The 19,722-nt window shown below is 32.8% G+C and overlaps 2 protein-coding genes across 3 annotated transcripts; one reads left to right on the forward strand and one right to left on the reverse strand.

Annotated features, from left to right (window-relative positions):
- Positions 1–10,159: 10,159 nt before the first annotated feature.
- On the forward strand, positions 10,160–11,020 carry LOC145106954 (uncharacterized). Its single transcript, XM_079043865.1, has 2 exons — positions 10,160–10,213; positions 10,301–11,020. Exons 1-2 carry the CDS (start codon positions 10,160–10,162, stop codon positions 11,018–11,020), a joined length of 774 nt encoding a protein of 257 aa, XP_078899991.1.
- A 1,924-nt stretch (positions 11,021–12,944) lies between these two features.
- LOC145109306 (Transducin/WD40 repeat-like superfamily protein) lies at positions 12,945–17,096 on the reverse strand. Of its 2 annotated transcripts, none has more exons than XM_079046452.1 (15): positions 16,944–17,096; positions 16,665–16,844; positions 16,349–16,449; positions 16,054–16,157; positions 15,864–15,899; positions 15,669–15,754; positions 15,486–15,553; positions 15,295–15,402; positions 15,099–15,218; positions 14,882–15,025; positions 13,886–13,994; positions 13,661–13,797; positions 13,523–13,558; positions 13,320–13,420; positions 12,945–13,143 (listed from the first exon to the last, which is right to left on the reverse strand). In XM_079046452.1, the coding sequence occupies exons 2-14, from the start codon at positions 16,825–16,827 to the stop codon at positions 13,328–13,330; spliced, it is 1,305 nt and encodes a 434-aa protein (XP_078902578.1). In that variant the 5' UTR covers positions 16,828–16,844; positions 16,944–17,096; the 3' UTR covers positions 12,945–13,143; positions 13,320–13,327. The 2 variants fall into 2 exon arrangements, with proteins under 2 accessions (XP_078902578.1, XP_078902579.1); XM_079046453.1 differs by having other exon boundaries at positions 16,665–16,827; positions 16,944–17,092.
- Positions 17,097–19,722: the final 2,626 nt, after the last annotated feature.

Consider the following 19,722-nt stretch of genomic DNA (forward strand, 5'->3'; position numbering starts at 1 on the left):
TCAACCACCACCAATAGCCACCAAAACCGACCAATAGTACCTCCTTGAGCACCTTGACCAACGAATTCAGGTCCCACCTCCATCCAACGCCGGAAAACTACTTTTCCGACAATCTTTTTGTTCAATGGTGGAATTTTTGGAAATTTTCCGATGAGCTGCCAGTCTGTTTTCTGGCGAATCCGAATAGTTTTCCGACTCACTTTTTTCAGATCTACAACCCTCCAGTGTCATTCTGTGAAAAAGTGTGTCGTTCATGAAATCCTGAGTTGCGTCAAGGTTTCTGAATCCGGTTTCTGAAACAAACGCACCAACGGTTCAATGCACGCTACAAAAGTACTTACGAATGGCAACGCCGTCATCAACGATCTTTAATAATAGAACCTTAAGTACTTATGAATCTTTGTGAATGAATTGTTTACTCATCCATACATACATTTACCCTATCATCAAAGACATATGTCTTAATCGTTTTGATTCTTAATCGTTTCTTTTCCAATGATGCCATCAAGTATACCTAGCATTCAACTCAATCGTCATTTCCACCATCACAATATCATCGGCAAAAAACATACACAATGGCGCCTTTCTTTAAATCTCAAAAGAAATCTCATCCGAATAGAGCATGCCAAAAATTGATAGTACATCTAGCGTTATCATTTCTTTTGTAATCACACCATCAAATATATATAAATATGGTAAGTTGTATGTAACAAACTAAATGTCACGCTAGTTTCAAAATTTGAAAGTTTAACTAGTTGAGATATAAAAAATGGTAAAATTTTTAATGGGTAACACATTTTAGGATCAATATTAGGTCTTCTATAGCCACATCTAGACCTACACATTAGCGGTCTCATAATGGTTTGGTGTTTTTGTGTCTGGCATTGCAATGATCTGGACTTTGGACTTTTTCTGGACCGACTGTGTCAAGTGGTTTTTCGTTTTCGTATCTTTCTAGACCAGTATGGTCTCACAATCTTGTTGTTCGCTTTTTTCGGTTCGGATTTGGGGTTTTCAATATTTTTGGTTTTTCATTTTGTTTTTGTTTCGATTTCACTTTTTTTTCGATTCATAACATTACATAACTTATAAAACTTAAACATGTCATTAATATATAAAACTTATAAATTTTATAACTTGTAAAATATAAACAAAACCACAAAATGTCATATCTTAAGGTAAATTCAAAAAATTGTAGGCGTCTTTGTAATATTGGTATTTTTTGTCAGGAGTGGCATTGGGCTGTATACTTGTGAAATTTTCATGTTGTTCTTAAGTGTCTGTAATGAAATCATCTTCAACGTCAATGTCAGTTTATGAAGTCATTGTCGTCGACATTCTATCTATTTCGCCTTCTAAAATCTCAGCTTTTAAATGGTGCACGCCTTCTTCTAAATCCAAATTGTTTTCTTCACTCCATCGAATCATAGTAATCATTTAGAATCATCAACATTTTGCACTAATCTTTTGGATTAGTGTCTAAGCTCGTAATCATATTTGGTAAGTACTTGACCCGGTTGTACATGGTCCTTTTGGGTTGCCTTCGCCAAAACAACTTGACTGGAGAAATATTAGAGAAAGAGATTATTATGGTTTATTAATATATTATATGAATAATATATTAAAAGATAAATCATATTTATTTAGTTAACATTGGTCGAGAATTAATTAAGAATTAATTTTGTGATCAAAAGAAGTTAATTGAACTAGGGGGACTGAACTATAATTATGTGATAGTTGCAAAGTAGGGCAAAGGATGTCCTATATGATAGGGTGGACGAATTCAGGGGGATAAGTCCTTAGAATTCGTCCATGATAAGGTTTCTAGGGTTATCCTTTGGGCTGCTTGGTGGCTAAGCAACCAGATAAGGATAAGGACTGAAACCCTAATTCCTACACCTATATAAAGACCCCTTGGCATAAGAAATTCAGCCACTTGATACCTAGGGTTCCTAGAGCCGAATTTCATACCTCCCCTCTCTCTCTCTTGCCTCTCAATTTGCTCTTGGTGTTTGTGAGCCATTAGAGGTACTACACTTGTGGTACTTGCTTTCAAAGACAAAAAGATTCGAGATACGAGTTGTTATTACAACATAACAACAAGAGGTATGTATTCCATTCTCCTTTATGATTTTCGAAATTACCTAGGAGCGTACTAGGTTTCTTTTGTGTTCATAATGTAGTATAAATAATAGTGAAAACATAGATCCGTATCTAGGGTTGCATGCACACATAGGATTGTTTGTATAAAACCCATCAGTGGTATCAGAGCTTTTTGGTTTTGTTTTCAATTAGATTTTATACTAAAGTATGATTTTGACATATTAGGGTTTATAGTAAATAAACCCTAAGGGCTTGATTTTCGAAATTAGGGTTCCTAAACCCTAGATTTCGAAATTTTGATAGGGTTTCCCAAACCCTTTCCTTAGCCTCCAAGATTTTGAATTTTAGGGTTATCCAACCCTAGGGTTTTCGAAATTGCCTCCTCCCCAAGATAAGATTCCTAAATTTTAGGGATTTGGATAATGTCATACCTTGTAATTATCCCTTTAATTGTTTAATATGGTAATTAAATATTTTGAATTATCCCATCCCAATTTTCGAATTTTAGGGGATTTAAGGGATTGGGTTAAATTAATTGTTAATATAATAGATAATCCTTCAAGATTTGATAATTCAAATTAATTGTTTAATTTTGGGATAATTATTAAATCAAAGTTTTAATATTTAAAATTTCAAATTTAAAGATTTTCATTTTCAGAAATTTTAAATTTGATTAAAACCCTAATGATTTGAAATGTTTCAAAACTTGCCCTCAAGTTTTGGAATTTAAATTTTAATTAAAAGTTTAATTTAAAAATGTTAAATTTTAAAACCTTAATTTTTGAAAAGTTCAAATTGTACCCTTATGGTTTTATTAAATTAATTAAGTGTATAATTAAAAGAGAGTTAATAAATCCATAATGATATGGTTTACATTTAATTAAATTAAAAGTGTAAAATTAGACCACATAGTATTTTAAAAGTGTAAAATACACCCTTATACTATATATAAAATTAAAAGTCTAATATTATATATGTATAACTTAAATGTCAGTCTTACTGTTAGTAGGCCTCATTCACGCTGGTCTATAAGGGGTGTTTAAGGAAGCGGCTTGTAAAATGACCGCCATTGGGTATCCACTCTTACCCACCGCACTCTTGACTAGTGGAGGGTCGTTAGCCGAACTGGTAGGATAGGGCAAACCCTTTCCATTAAAAGTATAATGAATTATAAAGTAACTAAATGTTTTATAAAATTCCCAAATCTTAGTTACTTTAGGCAAAAGTGAATTTGATGCAATTCAATGAAATTACACTTTGTACCCTTGCTAAGACGTTAGTGGAGCGTGTGTGGTTAACCGGCACACTAAATGGGTTCTAAGCAAAGGTAGCGAAGGGTGACTCGATGTTTGTCATAGTTCGGTGGAGCGTGTGTGGTTAACCGACACATCGAATAGGTGACTGTAACATTGGGGGCACCATGTATATTTGAATGATTATTCACACCCTGTTTTGTGATCCTCGACATCCCAGTCACAAATCGAGGGGCATATCGAGATTTAAACATGCCATTGAAAAGTTCAATGAATCTCAAAGGATCTAGGAGTTTTCAATACATTTAAAACTTAATCTCTTTTTCATTTTTCATGGTGGAAAATTAGTGAATCGTCATTCACTTACCTTCAAATGTTCTGGAATTTGGGCTACGGCATCCCTCTCCCAAGTTGTAGAGTATTGTGTTGGGTCCTAGCCTTAATATCTCGTTTGGGTGTTTTATTAAGGACTCAATCAACTAACTTGAATTTTCTCCCGTTTTGTAGATGTCTGATTCTATCTATGGTCTTCCCAAATCCCTTGGAACAAGCTTTCCACATGAAGATGATATTCCATGATTCGATCGAGAAACAAGAGATCATGCTTCACTTCCTCCACCTCCTCCTATTGTTCTCCCTAACCCACAAGTTCAAAGGCTTGAAAAGTTCAAGCTCACTCAAGCCCTTTTAGCAAGTAAAAATGAAGAAGGAAAGTTAGTGTGTGCACACGTCTTAGAGATGAAGTCACACATTGATAGGTTAAGAATGTTGGGAGTCGTTGTCTGTGAGAAGCTAGCTGTTTACTGGGTTCTTCAATCGCTTCCTGACTCATATAGTGAGTTCGTAAGAGAGTACTATATGATGGAACACGACGTGACCCTCATCGATCTCACCTATTTACTTGTTGCTGATGAATCAGCAATCATTTGGCGCACTGGAGAAGCAAAGTTGATTGGTGGATCTGCCTTCCAAACCTCCATGGACATAGGCAATGGCAACGAAAGGCATGTCATGGTAGAAAAGTTTGATCATAAGAGAAAGGCAAAGTCTGAGGTAGTTTCGTGTGCTGTTCCAAAAGAGTCAATTTGCTTTTATTGCCAAGAGAAGGGGCATTGGAGACGAAGCTGCCCTGTTTACCTAAGAGATCTAAGAGATGGGAGAGTCAAGACGTATGACTCTACTTTAGGTAAAATCCATTAACTAACTCTATAAGTTCCTGTTTTTGATTCTTGATACATTATGTGATAAGATTACATTTTTGATGTTTTTTAGAATCGAAGAAAAGAAAGGAAGCTTAAAGGAAGAAGTGAGCTGAGTCTGATCGCGAAGAAATGGATTTCGATCGCATGGATTCGAAGATCGGATTTTTGAGCTGCTACTTTTAGAGTTATGATAGATTTCTTAGGAATATGTAATAGTGTAGTTTTTCATTTGAATTGCATTGTAAGGACAAGTTTTCCGCACCTTTTATAAATAAAATAAATTTTGGTTTTGTCTTATTTATATATTTCCTTACAATGGCATGTATGAAAAATTGACGTTTGTATATTTCTAGTTTTAGCAATGTTGAAATGGATATGATTCTTAGTTATATTATTTGTGGTAATGTCGAGAATTTACCAAATAAGGAAAGATTCTTGTCACCCGAGTTTCAATTGGACAGAAACTTGGAATCGTACAACTTGTATTGTATGATGAATGAGAACCTTCATATTTGGAAAATTAAGACTAATTCCTTGACAAAGAGTCAAGTGAAGGACTAGGAGAACTAGTACACAATGTTGTGAACTAGTCAAATCCACCACAAAGAACAATAACATTATTCGTCATGATTTACTAAAAGTCTAGTAAAGGTGATTATACTTACAAGATTAAGTGTAATTCTGAATCATTGAAAAGTTTCAATGAATGGCAGAACGAATAAGTAGAATCAATGAAGGCAGAAAGATAAAAGGTTTCTCCAATCTAAGAAGAAGGGAGAGTACTTTTGTATCGTGTTTTATGATCGTCTTGGTAATCATAGGAACCATATTACAATTCATCCTCTAAGGACACCTTAGTGCACTAGTTTGGCTAAGAACAGGAATCGAGAATTGTTGTAGTGGTTAAGTCAGTAAGATGTATCGTACTTCATTCCAAAATCAAGTCTTAGAGTTATACTCCAAGATTGTGACTTGAGTGACATAATCTTAAGTAGGAATGTTCTTACACTTGCACATTTTGGTAAGTTATGATGTCTTAAATAAGACAAAGGCCAACTAGTACCAAATTGCGTGTAGGTTTTGTTTTGATATAGACACACACTAACTCTTGAATATTTGTTTTGTCAAGAAATGTTTCTTGATAAGAGAATCTAATATGTCAAGAGGTCAGTGGGAGTCTAAAGATCTTGAAAAGTTTCAAGAACTAATCGAGAGTAAACCTATTAAACACTAGCACACGACTTGAGGATTGTAACCTATCGTGTTGACATATTCTTGTTTTTGTGTCATTCCAGTTTGGTCAACTATGCATATGAGTTCTACGAGTTCTCAATAGACTGCATAAGGCAAGCACCTTGTTCGATGAAAGTACATTGACTGACATAGGTGAGCTGCTAAATAACTTGGAAGCAATGGTGGGACCCTTGATGGCAAGAAATCAAGTATGAACAAGTTATGTCCATAAGAGTTTGGATTTGTCACAAACATTATCTTATGATTATGGTTATGACAAATTCGCATGGATAGAAACACATGCACCATAAAATCTAAGTATCATAAGGTTTCTCTCCTTCATGAAAATGATTGTGAGGAAACGCTTTCACTAAGAGAGATTTTAAGAAGATAACGATTATGTAAATTGCATTCTCGAATTCGATTATGATTACGGCATCCCTCTTCATAGTTCGAATTGTGAGATTTGGCGATTAGTCTGAACATTTGGAACTTAGTTCTGAATTAGTTTAGACACACATGTGAGCTGTCTAAGGAAAGGTGTATGAGTTTGAGAAGCTTAGATAAAGGCTTATCGAAGCACATCATATTGGAAATATGAACTTTAGAAGTTAATAAGTATTGTCTTCCAGAAGTCCGATTGTTTTCTAATACGTGTCAAAGCTAGTGGGAGCATAAATGTTATGCTGGAATGGATAAAATCATCATGTTAGTGGGAGCATGATTATTATTTTAAGTATTGCAAGTTGGCAATATTAATTATAGAAAAACAAAAGTTTCACTTTGCAAAGTTGCAGGGGTTGAAAAGTTGTTTTTGCTATAATTAAGGGAGAGAATGTTATACTTCGTTTCCAATCTAAAAGCTTAGATCGAGAAATTTTAATTGAATTTAGTCAAGGATATATTTATTGCATTCTCAAAGTTCGATTATGATTACGGCATCCCTCTTCATTGTTCGAATTTTGAGAACACGGCAAATAGGAACATTATGACAATATTATAGCAAGAAGCTGATAAAGTATCACGTTTTTCATTATGAATTGTATCCCATACGCTTCGGGTATAGGATCGATTGCATATGCTGTAATATTCGACCGTTCTAATTTTTTTTTCCAAATGCCTAGGGCATTTAAAGGGAAAAATGGAATAGAACCGGATTTGACTAAAATAATTAAACAACTGTTAAGGACAATCTAAGGATTGGTCGCTTGCGGACAATTGGAAGTATAGTCATAGATAGACCATATTGGCATTATTATGAATAGATAAGATTTTATTTAGAATGAGTTGTCATATGGAAAATATGGAAATGTTTCCTTATTGGGAGTTGGACGTTAAGAATCTATATCTAGATTAGAAACTTCTATGCAAGAAGGATGTTCAAAGGAATGTAATTTGAATGTGAGACTTCATGACTATGGAATTGTCTTGTAACAATCTCCAATAGAGCACTTTGTAAATTCATTGGCAACGTCTTGGTGACTTTAGAGCTGTGATATTACGAAAGGACCGTTGCATAAAATGTTAGAATCTAACATATTCTAGTAGTGGCGAGAATTTGTATTCTTACACTAATTGATTAGGATTAGGAACTGTGAAATGAGCATCATTGGAAATGTGTTCATTTGATCTATTTTATGAAGTTAGGACCATAGGAAAACATAGTGTGCATGCTAAGAGCATGGGACAACTGTTGTTGTAAGAAGTTGATTAACCGAAACAACAAATAATGAGTAATCAATATGGTGATTAAATAAAAGGTGTTTTATTTATACTCAAAAGTTTGGGGCCATATAGGATTAGTATTATTCTTGTGTTTCACTTTGCATGTTTTGACTTCCCGAATAATAAGATTATTCAAACCCTCCACAGTCGCTCATACTTTGGAAGTAAGTATGAAAGAAGACTGTCATGAATCTGTCTGTAGATTGACAAAAGCGTTTAGACATAGCACAAGTTTGCTGCAGAGTTCATGAGTGCTGTTATAAGATTAGAGTATTGGATTAAACCCACGCTCACTTGGATCGCTTCATGGATTTTATCACGAGTGATTGGTGAGACGGTAATATCTTATATTCTTGAAACCGAGATGTGTGAGTTGTATCTTACGAGTCGGTTACACATTGACAATATGTAAACGCACCAGTAACTTGGTGTTATAAAACGTATTGTTGTGTGTGATTCAGTGAGTGAGTACAAGCGAGCATTGAGTCGAAGTTTATCCGTTCCTTTTACCCAAAGTGAGATAAAAGCGATATATGTGGGCCCCTCGATGATTTAGTGATGACACCCTAAGCGCTTGGCCAAGCCGGGACTAAGTTGATGTGTTCAACTGTAGTCTGTTGTCAGTCGTCATAAATCAGAAATTGGGAAACAACACGTGAACGGAGAGTATGATTAAAATCCATGTCTCAGTTCATACGATATCTAGAATGGGGGAATATATGATCCTTTATCTAAAGGACAGGTTACTGATAAGATCAGAGTTCGACAGCGTCTTTGAGAGCTACGATTGCTAATCGGATTGTACTTGCATTTATAGTTACTAGACTTATCCAAGTGGGATACTGTTGGATTAGTGTCTAAGCCCATAACCATATTTGGTAAGTACCTGACCCGGTTGTGCATGGTCCTTTTGGGTTGCCTTCGCCAAAGCAACTTGACTGGAGAAATAATAGAGAAAGAGATTATTATGGTTTATTAATATATTATATGAATAATATATTAAAAGAGAAATCATATTTATTTAGTTAACATTGGTCGAGAATTAATTAAGAATTAATTTTGTGATCAAAAGAAGTTAATTGAACTAGGGGGACTGAACTATAATCATGTGATAGTTGCAAAGTAGGGCAAAGGATGCCCTATATGATAGGGTGGACGAATTCAAGGGGATAAGGCCATAGAATTCGTCCATGATAAGGTTTCTAGGGTTATCCTTTGGGCTGCTTGGTGGCTAAGCAACCAGATAAGGATAAGGACCGAAACCCTAATTCCTACACCTATATAAAGACCCCTTTGCATAAGAAATTCGGCCACTTGATACCTAGGGTTCCTAGAGCCGAATTTCATACCTCCCCTCTCTCTCTCTCTCTTGCCTCTCCATTTGCTCTTGGTGTTTGTGAGCCATTAGAGGTACTACACTTGTGGTACTTGCTTTCAAAGACAAGAAGATTCAAGATATAAGTTGTTATTACAATATAACAACAAGAGGTATGTATTCCATTCTCCTTTATGATTTTCGAAATTACATAGGAGCATGTTAGGTTTCTTTTGTGTTCATAATGTAGTATAACTAATAGTGAAAACATAGATCCGTATCCAGGGTTGCATGCACACATAGGATTGTTTGTATAAAACCCATCATAATCATGAGTCAACATACATATTTGAGCATTTATATCATGTCATTAAGAGAAAAACAACATTTTAAGCTACACTACTAATTTGGACAATTAGTACATCCTTAGTAGTTGAGAATAGGACTTTATATTGACCCAAATATTCTCTTTCTTGCCACTATTTTACAATATATAGTTGTGTAAATTTTTAGGTAGTTATATTCTAAGCATAGTCAATTTCTTGATAAATTGAGAGTTTATTAAAAGACATTTGAGCTCTCATACTTTTTTGACTGACTCTCCCTGAACCACAAGGAGCCAATAGTCATCAAAGTAGGTACTCTCGAAGAAGCACTAGTTTGATGAGTTAGTAGCCTCAAGATAGAAGTCAAGTTAATGATTTATAAATTGAATTTCAACGCTAGTATTCATTATCATATATTAGAAAGGTGTCTATGAGCGTGACTTGGCTGCCAGTGCAAGGGTTATTGGATGTGAAGCAGGCTCGTTTCCATTTTCGTACCTAGGTGTTCCGGTGGGGGCCAACATGGGCCTAATAAAAAAATTGGAAACCTTTGATTGATCGAGTCCAAGCACGCTTATCCTCGTGGAAGGCTGCTACTCTATCCATGGGCGGGAGGCTTACACTAGTAAAATCTGTGCTCGGTAGCCTTCCCTTGTACTATTTCTCCATCTTTAAGGCCCTTATCGGGGTTATTGAAACATTGGAAAAAATAAGAAGAAGGTTCCTGTGGGGGGGGGGGGAGGGGGGATGAAGAAAAAGGGAAAATCCATTGGGTAGCATGGGATAAAGTGATTTCCCATAAAGAAAATGGAGGCCTTGGTGTTGATTCGTTGAGGGCTTCCAACCTTACACTACTAACTAAATGGATATGGCGAATTAAGGAAGAAAAAAACACGGTGTGGAAGAATATAATCACAACAATTCATAATCTGGACAGGAAACCTATCAACAAATTAGTTAAAAAAATTGATCCATGGAATATGGAGAGGCATGGTTAAAGCAATGGCAGAACTGGAGGATCTAAATACTATACCGGCTAACATGTTTGTGGTGAATGTAGGTAATGGCGAACATACTAGTTTCTGGTATGAAACATGGATTGGAGCGTAACCTTTAGCTTCTCATTTTCCTAACTTATTCAAGCTTGATAAGAAAAAGTCAGCATCAATTTTGGAAAGAAGAAATGAAGAAGGTTTTTTGGCGAAATGGAAGAAAACCCCATCTTCCCCTGTTGAATTGAATGAGTTGTCTCAACTTCAGACAATTATAAGCAACTTTGGCTTCTCAAGCACATTAGACTCTTGGAAATTCTCACTTGCGCACGATAGAATTTTTAGGGTGGATATACTTAGATATCAGGCGGATTTGGCATTGGCAGTTTCGTCTCCAAAACGGATAGAATGGATTCACACGGTGCCACTAAAAATATTGGTGTTTTTATGGAGGGTGTCAATGGATAGAATTCCTACAACAGATGCTCTTTCACACAGGGGAATAAATGTTAATTCGATAATGTGCCCATTATGTCAATTGGATGTAGAAAAGACGTACCACCTTCTGGTGAATTGCTCATACTCAGAGAAAACTTTCAGGTGGATATTTGAGTGGTGTAGCATGGAGCCTCAAAAATTCGCTTCAGTGGCTGAGTTACTTGATTTTGCTGCTAAATGGGGGAACAGAGCAAAGAAAAAGAAAATCTTCCTAAGTGTTATTTATGGTACTATTTGGTGTATTTGGCGGGCGAGGAACGACTTAGTATTTAATAACACTCCTTCAAAACCGGCTAAGACAGCTGATAACGTGAACTCATTGGTATTTGGATGGGTAAACATAGGGACAAAATGGGAAATGGAGATTGGGTGAAATGGTGTTGTAACCCATTCACCATCTTGTAAACTGTCATATTTTAGTGTTTTTTTCTTTTTTTCTCTGCTCCTCTGTTTCTGTTTGGTGGTTTTCTTTTCTAGTTTGGCATCTTGCCTAGTTTGGTTAATAAAATTCTTGCCTGTTCCAAAAAAAATATATATATTAGAAATGTAGCTTACTAAATAAAAACCCTAAAAATACCATAAACACCCTAATAAAAAAAGTCAACAGTACCTTTTACATTGAACACTGTATTTTTTCTTGAAGTTTGTATAGTCCTAATCAAATAAAGGCTATCCCCTGCAGACACTAACCCAACTTTTTGTTTTTCTTTTTAATTCACGTGCCTTTTCTTTTTATTTTTATTTTCTTTATTTTTTATTTATATTTTCTTTTTCATTTTTTGCTTGAATATTAATAATTTTTTTTGCAGTATATATTTTGTCACGTTGTTTCAACAATCAATAATAAAATATTTTATTTTCCATAAAATATAATTTATCTTGTTTTTATTATAATAAAGTAATATACATGCATACGTTTTTATGTAATAAGAATAACAAAACTTATATTATATACCTATAAATAATAATAATAATAATAATAATAATAATAATAATTATTAAACAACAATAAATGATAAAAATAATAAGTATATTTTTTCTGCAAATTGAAGTAATATTATTAAACAAAATAAATAATAATAATAAATATAGTTTTTTATTTATTAAAATAAAATAAAATAAATAACTTTATATAATATTAAAATTGAGGGACATAATTAGACTTTGTGAAGGATATAAATAGACTAATCATTATCTAATTACTAGGAGTGTTTTTCTAGTAAAGGTTGTGTTTATAGTAATTTGGGGTGTTTATTTAGTCACTCCCATTAGAAATGAGTGTTTGTTATCTTCAAATTTTGCTATATTTTTATTTATATCGTTGAAAAAAAAATCGATCCATTTAGACTATCGATTACAGCTTTAAAAATTTTATAAGGATTTTGACGCTATAACAAGAATAAAAATCAATGGAAAGTTTTCAAAAGGGACAGATACAAGTTAGACATTAATACAAAGATAGATACAAACATTAATCCTACATTCCTATAAATAACACTTAATACATTTAAAAAATATATCATTTTTTTAAATAAAATTCTAAATGGATTGGAAGGTCAACCCGTATATTTTTTGACAAACTCATATATAAGCTGTTTAATAAACAGGTTCGTGGGTTGAAAAACTCAACCCAAACCCATTTATTTATCGTCGTGTCAAGAATTGTGAGATTAATATAAGACCTAATACAAGTAGAAGAGTGGGGGCAAGTGCCCCAACGGCTTAATTTTTTTATATATATTACAATCGGATTTGGAGTATTTTTTTTTTTTAATATATCATGCCATCGATGCTTTTGGCCTGTTGGGCTAAAGTTGAAGAAATATAAAGCCCGCTTTTTTTCTCTCTTTCTGTTACCGATTGTATATTTGTATATATCATATGATATATCAACCAAAATTTCTAATTTTGTCTACTCCCAAGTCCCAAATAATTTTCTTTAAATACTCTTGTTTAATTTTTTTAATCTAGTTTTTTTTATTTTTTTTAAGTATTAATTTCATTCATCTTATATTCATTTATTACATCGCTTTAAAAGAAGACTGAAATTTTACAAATAAAGTTGTAATTGATGGTTTCTAAAAAGACGAAAAATGCTAATTATAGTATGTGATTTAAATCTTTTCTTGTCATTTAAGTTACCCGGTACTGAAACATTTTGACCAGACCTAAAAAAAATTGTGATTTAACTTTTTTCTTTCAACATATTTTGTAAGTGTTACCTTCATTCAGAAATAATTGTCTCCCATATTTTAATTAAAATATCATATGTTTGGTAAAAAAAAAAAAAAAGGAGCTCCACAAAACCATCATAGTTGACACAAACTAGCTTTCAACATTTTAATACAAAATTCTCAATTCTTGAAATAAAAAAAAAATCAAAAATTATCCAAAATATTCTCAAGTGTAGTAAAACACCATCATCTTCGGTTTAAAAAGTGTCGAGCATTTTCAATCGCACCTCCATTTCATCTCTTCGATTTTAAGGTAAAGACACTGTAATTCAAATACACAATATGTTACCTTTTTTTTTTTTTTGATAAATTTATGCAAACAATATTTCACTTTATACAAATTTAAACATCCGACACAAATTATACATCTTTTGGTCCTAAAATGACAATGTTTCATATAAATTTAATGTAAAAATTAAAAGATGGTATTGATTTTACCTTAATAACTATGGGATAGCAATTTCAGAAGAAATTCTAAGCTTTGAGTCAGCTCCTCCACTTACAACACTATCTCCATTCCACCAATCAGCACAAAGTACCTATTGATTTTTTTTTTATATAAAAAGATTAATGTTATATACGATTTATTGGATATAATTTTTTTTTTAAAAATGTGTAAGCTAGTACAAAAAATTAAATACCTTATCCTCATGTGAATCAATTATAGCCAATGGCCACTGCAACAAATACAAAAAGATCAAATATTTACGCATATTAAATTTTTTTATTTATGTCAAACCATTTTTTTTTTGCAAAAAAAAAATAAAATAAATAAATACCGCAGTTCTCAAGTCCCATAACATAACTTTCCCATCGTAAGATGAAGAAAGCAAATGAAACCATGAAGTTTTATGCCACTTGCAAGCAGTTATCCAAGAAGTATGTGATGAAAACTGGAAGCTAGGAGCCAAAGTTCCTGAAAATAAAATTATTTATTATTAAAAAAAAAAAAAACTAGGGTTTACTGTGTGTAAAGTTAGGGTGTTTTTACTGTGTGTGTGTACCTGGTTTGCGAGGATCCCAAATCCTGAGGGTAGGATCGGAACATCCACCAGCAATAAGAGCAGAACTTTCGCCTCCGATGTCAATGCAATTCACCACTTTCCCACAAAACTATATTTTATATATAAAAATATATATTCTTTTATTATGTTTCTATGCTTTTATTCGAATATAAAAAGGTTAATATCATTAAAAATAAAAATAAAAAACCTTGTACAGCTTTATTCTTTTTCCTGAAAAAGACCAATTTTTCCATTTCTTTCGATTTGGCTCTTTTAGTTTTTTTTTTTCCAAAAAAACTTGTTAAATGTGAGGGTTTTTTGGGGGGAAAAATAAAAATGTTTAGGGTTTTTAAGGAAAAAAATAAAAAGTTGAGGGCTTTTTTTGGAAAAAATGAAAAAATGCAAGGTCTTTTTATGAAGAAACTTGTCGAATGTGAGGCTTTTTTCGGGAAAAGAATAAAAAGTTGCGGGTTTTATTTTGGAAAAAATTAAAAGGTTGAGAGTGTTTTAGGAAAAAAAAAAGTTGAGGGTTTTTTTGGAAAAAATGAAAAATTGCCCCAAAGAAAAAATTTGAGGACTTGAGAATTTCTGATATATAAGGTTTTTTATGATATTAACCCAAAAAAACCAAGTAAATAATGTTTTTAATTTAAAGGGTTAATCGCAAAAAAACATGTTTTTTCTGGATTAAACCTTAAATTTATTTTTTTCTTGAAAAAGACCTTGTATTTTTTTCATTATTTCCAATCTGGCCCTTTTCGTCAGTTTTTGCCAAAAAATGATTAAACGCGAGGGTTTTTCGAGAAAAACTAAAAAAGTTGAGGGTTTATTTGGAAACATTTAGAAGGTTGAAGGTTTTTTTCAGAAAAAAAAAATACAAAGTTAATGGTTTTTTCAGAAAATAGAAAAAATACAAAATACTATAAGGTGTTTTTTTGAGATTAACCGTATATAATAACAGTGATAATAATAATATTAATATATAATATATAATACCATGTTTATTGTATCTTTTCCTGTTTCAATATCCCATCTTCTAATAGAGTGATCCCATGATGCTGAATAAATTGTTCCATATTCAGGCCAAACAACCGAAGATACACATTGAGTATGGCCCACAAGTGTAGATACAGCCTCCCCCTACAATATTTATTTTATTTTTTAACCATATTATCAATATATTTATATAAAAATATAAAATATAAAAATATACCTCTGATTGAGATTCTTCTTCCTTGTTCCCTTTTTTCCTTTTCTTTACTGATACAATATCTGCTTCATTAGACTCTGTTTGCCACACATTGATTCTGCAATCCCAAGAACCTGAACATATCTGTAATGGTGGAGAGAGGTGAGATAGTGGCAAAAATGTAAAACATTAAAGATTATTGAGAAAAAGAAAAAATTACCAAATTGCCATTAGGCTGTGATGCAAGGCTTTGAACTGAAGCAGTATGCCCAACAAGAGTTCTGAAAGAACTAATCTTTAGGTTTTCTGATAGAGGCTCTGGATCAAACTTCAAGGTGAAAAAGATTTTTTTTAAAATTTTTTAGTTGTTGATTTGTGAAATCAAATATATTTGTGAAAATTAAAAATTACCTTCCAGAGTTTCACAGTTCTGTCTTTTGATCCAGTTGCAACAACCATATTGGTGTCATTTTCATTATCTGAAGATTTAGTGAGAAATAATGAGAAAATAAATAACATACTTTTTATTTTAAAAGAAAAATGAAGATTTAGTTTGTGAATTGTGAAACAAGTGTAGAGTTTCATAATTCATACCTTTTGATTTCACAACATTAACTGATGTAATTGCACCATTATGACCTTCCAAAACATGTGTACAAAGTCCTGGACCTTTCCATATCCTGAATTTATATATTTAAAGAGAAACATATCTTTTGGTTATTTCATGAAGAAAAAAAAGGGTATTGAAGATTTGAAGATGTGGGAAGATTTAAGAAATTAGTCAATTACCTTCCTAATCCATCGTAGCAACCTGTCACAATGAACCTTGCGGAAAGAAAGAAATTTACTCAGTTTCAAGAAATTGTATGTCGAGTTGACAGCAGCAGCAGCAGAAGAAGAAGAAGAAGAAGAAGAAAGGTGAATTTGAAGAAAAAGAGGGATAGATAATTAGATATAAGGATGAAAGTCTAGGGCTTACTGATTTGAGCCATCAACTGCACTGACCCAATCATCGTGTAATGAAGGATCTTCTTCCTTGCGTGGAGCTACAGCTTTTATGTATTCAATTTCTAGGGTTTTTTCCTGTTGTTGAACAGAAGTTGTAGTCAGGAATCATGATGTGAAGATAGGTTGAGAAGTTTACATCGCTTAAATGTATATCTTCTTGTTTTGTTTTATCAATGTATCTTTCTCAGATTACAAGCTTTTGAATTGTTTAGATGATGAATGTGTGATTAATCGCTATGAATTTTAGGGAAGAAAAATAAGGATACCGCTGAGATTCCTTTGGCAAGAAGAAAGTCTTCAAGTGACATCCTCACTAGCTCACCATCAATGAGGAAATCAAATGGTTCATGTTTCCAATCATCGTTTCCTAAACAAAAGTTAAGGTTAGATGACATGAAAGCCACTTAAAAGTGTAAAAACTAATTGGTGAACAACTTATAGCATTGAATCATTGATCTTCGAATTGCAGATAATTTCATAGAACTATTACCGAAGTTCATGCTGTTTTTACACGAGCAGAACATATGTTTTTATTGGTGGCAAAATCAGGTTAAGCAGAAACGTAGTGTAAAGACGAATAACCTGATTGAAGAAGGCTATTAACCACGGACGAAAGACCCTTCCTTGTGAGGGTAGAAGGGAGGGCAATGGTCGTTGTCGGAGCTTTGAACGGCGGTTTAAGCTTCGTAACGAATCGCACCTGTACTCTTCTTGAAACATCTTCAACATCTCCATCGATATCCATCTGAAAACGCAGTTTAGCTGCAATTAACAGTGAATTGTTCAAGAACTCGGCGCTGGAAAAATCGACAGCAGCACAAACACGAATGAAAAAAGACAGAGAAAAGAAAAAACACGAACCTTAGCTGTGGGGTCGAAGGAAAATCGACAGCTCCGGTGTTGCTATGGGCTGCGACGGTCTCCGGCGAGGAGATGGCTAACGGCGGCGAGCAGGGATGCGCTTGAGGAGTGGCAGAAGCAGCGATGGATTGGAGGCGTTATGTTTGTGTCGATGTATAAGGTTTAGGTTAAGGGTATATCGGGTAAGGGTATATTGGTCAATTTTCCTAAACCATGAAATAAGGAATTTTTGATAAAATAGGTATAAGTGATTTATTAAAAATTATTTATTAGATATCCAAACAGCCATAAGTTTTTTTTTTTTAAAAGTCTTTATCCAAATATTTATTTTAATTTATATCTGTATGGAATGGGTAATAAATTAAAATGTTCATTTATTTTTTAGGTTTTGCCAAACACTTCTTCGTAATATCTAATAATGAGGATTTATTTTCCTACTTTACATTTTTTGCTTTATCTTTGTAAGAATTACATTAAACTCCCTTCACAATATTTTATTATCTTTTAAACCGTCATATTTAGCATTACATAAAATTGTGAAAATGCAAGTAAGAGTGGCAGTCGGCAAAACCATAGGCTAGCCAAATAAACCCTACTTCACAAAAAATTAGCAAAATTTGTTAGTAGAATGTATTCAAACTAGCTGGAATTAGGTGTGTCTTTGGCGCTGTGTTTCTCTTTTCTTTCTTACGGCATCTGGTTTCTTGCGACGATGTTATTTGAGGGTGTAGTAAATAAGAAAGCATATTATAAATGTTGCAAATACATATTACATATATGGAGGGGGTGTTCATACGACATACATACCAAACAGTACATTATATTTGGAAAAGCAACATAGTTGAAGGCGGCAAAAGAATATTTATATGAACATGCAATAAACATAGAAATATATTAGAGGTAGGGATGTATTCAAATTTATCATATTTTTGCTAATGTGGAACCGATTATTATTGGATGTCAAATCTTATGCTTTAGTACACATTATTCTAGCAATTGGAATAAGTACAATAAAACAAAAATCAAGCAACATTAAGAGCAATTGACCCTTGAAATTCGATTGTAACAGGATAGGGGTAGATATTGGCATTCATACATCCACAAAGATAAGTGATTACTTCACATAGATGACCTCATGTTTATGTACGTACGAAACTCGAGACGTTTCTTGTTGGAATGTAAGTATCAGTTACCAGATATGAGAAGACTACTTGGAGACTTGCCTTGAGATGTTTTCTTGTCGGAGCGAAGGTGTTGGTTTTTAGGAGGTATGGGTGTTAATGGGTGATTCGGTTCAGGTAGCAATAAAATTGTGAACCGTGAACACAGAAAGATGTCCTCACTTGACCGACCAACTATTTGAACCGAACCATTAGGAAGCGGGTAATCGCGGTACGATTCACGAGTACCTGTTAAACACAAAAAAGAAAACCAACTTATTCAAAATTACAAATTACAACTACACCATTAAAAAACCATTCACAAATAAAATATTCAACAAGACACAATTTACAACATCCTTTGAAAAGAAAATCAGCTCCAAATATATTTGAAGGAAGTATAAAATAAGTTAAAGTATTCATGAATATTCAATACTTATTTCTGCACTTTATAAAATTAAGAATAAACTTTTCCAACGTCTTTGTCCATTGGAATGACGATAATGGACTCTTTCGTAAAACCTAAATTTATAAGATTTTGAATTTTTAACATGGTGTATGGTTGGAAACTATAAATTATTGTGATGAATAAAGAACATGACTATTTTATCTATTTATATTATTTTTTGCTGACTTTAATATATTTTTTTATAAAATAATTGAACTAGTTTCTTGAATGATTATTAAAAAAAATAAACACTACACAAAATCCAAATTAAAAATAAATCAAAAGTAAACACAAATCTCATTTCAAAACAAGTTAGTTTGTCCCTAACTCGAAAAAAAAAATTTGTAAAAATATGTCTCATGAATAGATGCACACAATAATTTATATCAAGAAAAGTTTCAAACTAATATATATATATATATATATATATATATATATATATATATATATACTAGCCGTTTACCCGCGCTAAGCGACGGGTACGAATACTTTTTACGACAGTTAGTTTTTTTTCAGAAAAAAAAATGATTAGTTTCAGTTCAGCAATTAATTTGTTTTAGGAAAATGACATCTTAAAACTAAGACACGGTGTATTGGCAAGTATTACTAAGCATTAGTTTCAATTCAACGATTCGTTTTTCTTTTCAACGGACAATGTTTTCTTTAATGTGTTCGTCTCTTTTGTGTATTTTGCAATGTGTTTTCATATATTGGATCCATTATGTCGAAATTTTTTCATTCTAATTCATGATAATATATTTCAAAATTCTAATGTGGTACCTGTGCGATACTAATGAGGCGAATTTGGGGGTGGGTAATACTTTTGTTTTGCTGATTATTTTCCTTTCGGTAGGCATCAAATAGTTTTTTTCGGTGAATACTTTCATTTCAACGATTAGTTTTCTTTGGCAAAAATGTTGTTTTCCAAATAACACAAAATAAATCGACGATATATAAGCATTAGTTGGTATTTTATCAACATATTTGTCCTTAACGATTAATTTAAATATTAAACAATTAACTAATTTTCTAAACACCAACACCATTTAAAAAAATTATTTTTTTCACATGGTGGTACCATTTCTTTTACCTATCTATATTCAATCTAAATGCTATAGTTTTCAAGATTAAGATAATACATACAATAACTAGACGAATGTCCGCGCGTTGC

This window comes from Lactuca virosa, chromosome 4 (genome assembly GCF_052849685.1).
Source record: "Lactuca virosa cultivar CGN04683 chromosome 4, Lactuca_virosa_CGN04683_v6, whole genome shotgun sequence".
Classification (NCBI taxonomy): Eukaryota; Viridiplantae; Streptophyta; class Magnoliopsida; order Asterales; family Asteraceae; genus Lactuca; species Lactuca virosa.

Excerpts from the sequence above, each read along its gene's own strand:
- LOC145106954 (XM_079043865.1), top strand. The coding sequence starts at position 10,160 with ATGGCAGAACTGGAGGATCTAAATACTATACCGGCTAACATGTTTGTG. Across the intron at positions 10,214-10,300 it reads CTAACATGTTTGTGGTGAAT|CTTGATAAGAAAAAGTCAGC; the intron begins GTAGGTAATGGC and ends AACTTATTCAAG.
- LOC145109306 (XM_079046452.1), bottom strand. The coding sequence starts at position 16,827 with ATGGATATCGATGGAGATGTTGAAGATGTTTCAAGAAGAGTACAGGTG. Across the intron at positions 15,554-15,668 it reads TAATGTTGTGAAATCAAAAG|ATAATGAAAATGACACCAAT; the intron begins GTATGAATTATG and ends CTAAATCTTCAG. Across the intron at positions 15,403-15,485 it reads GAACTGTGAAACTCTGGAAG|TTTGATCCAGAGCCTCTATC; the intron begins GTAATTTTTAAT and ends TTCACCTTGAAG.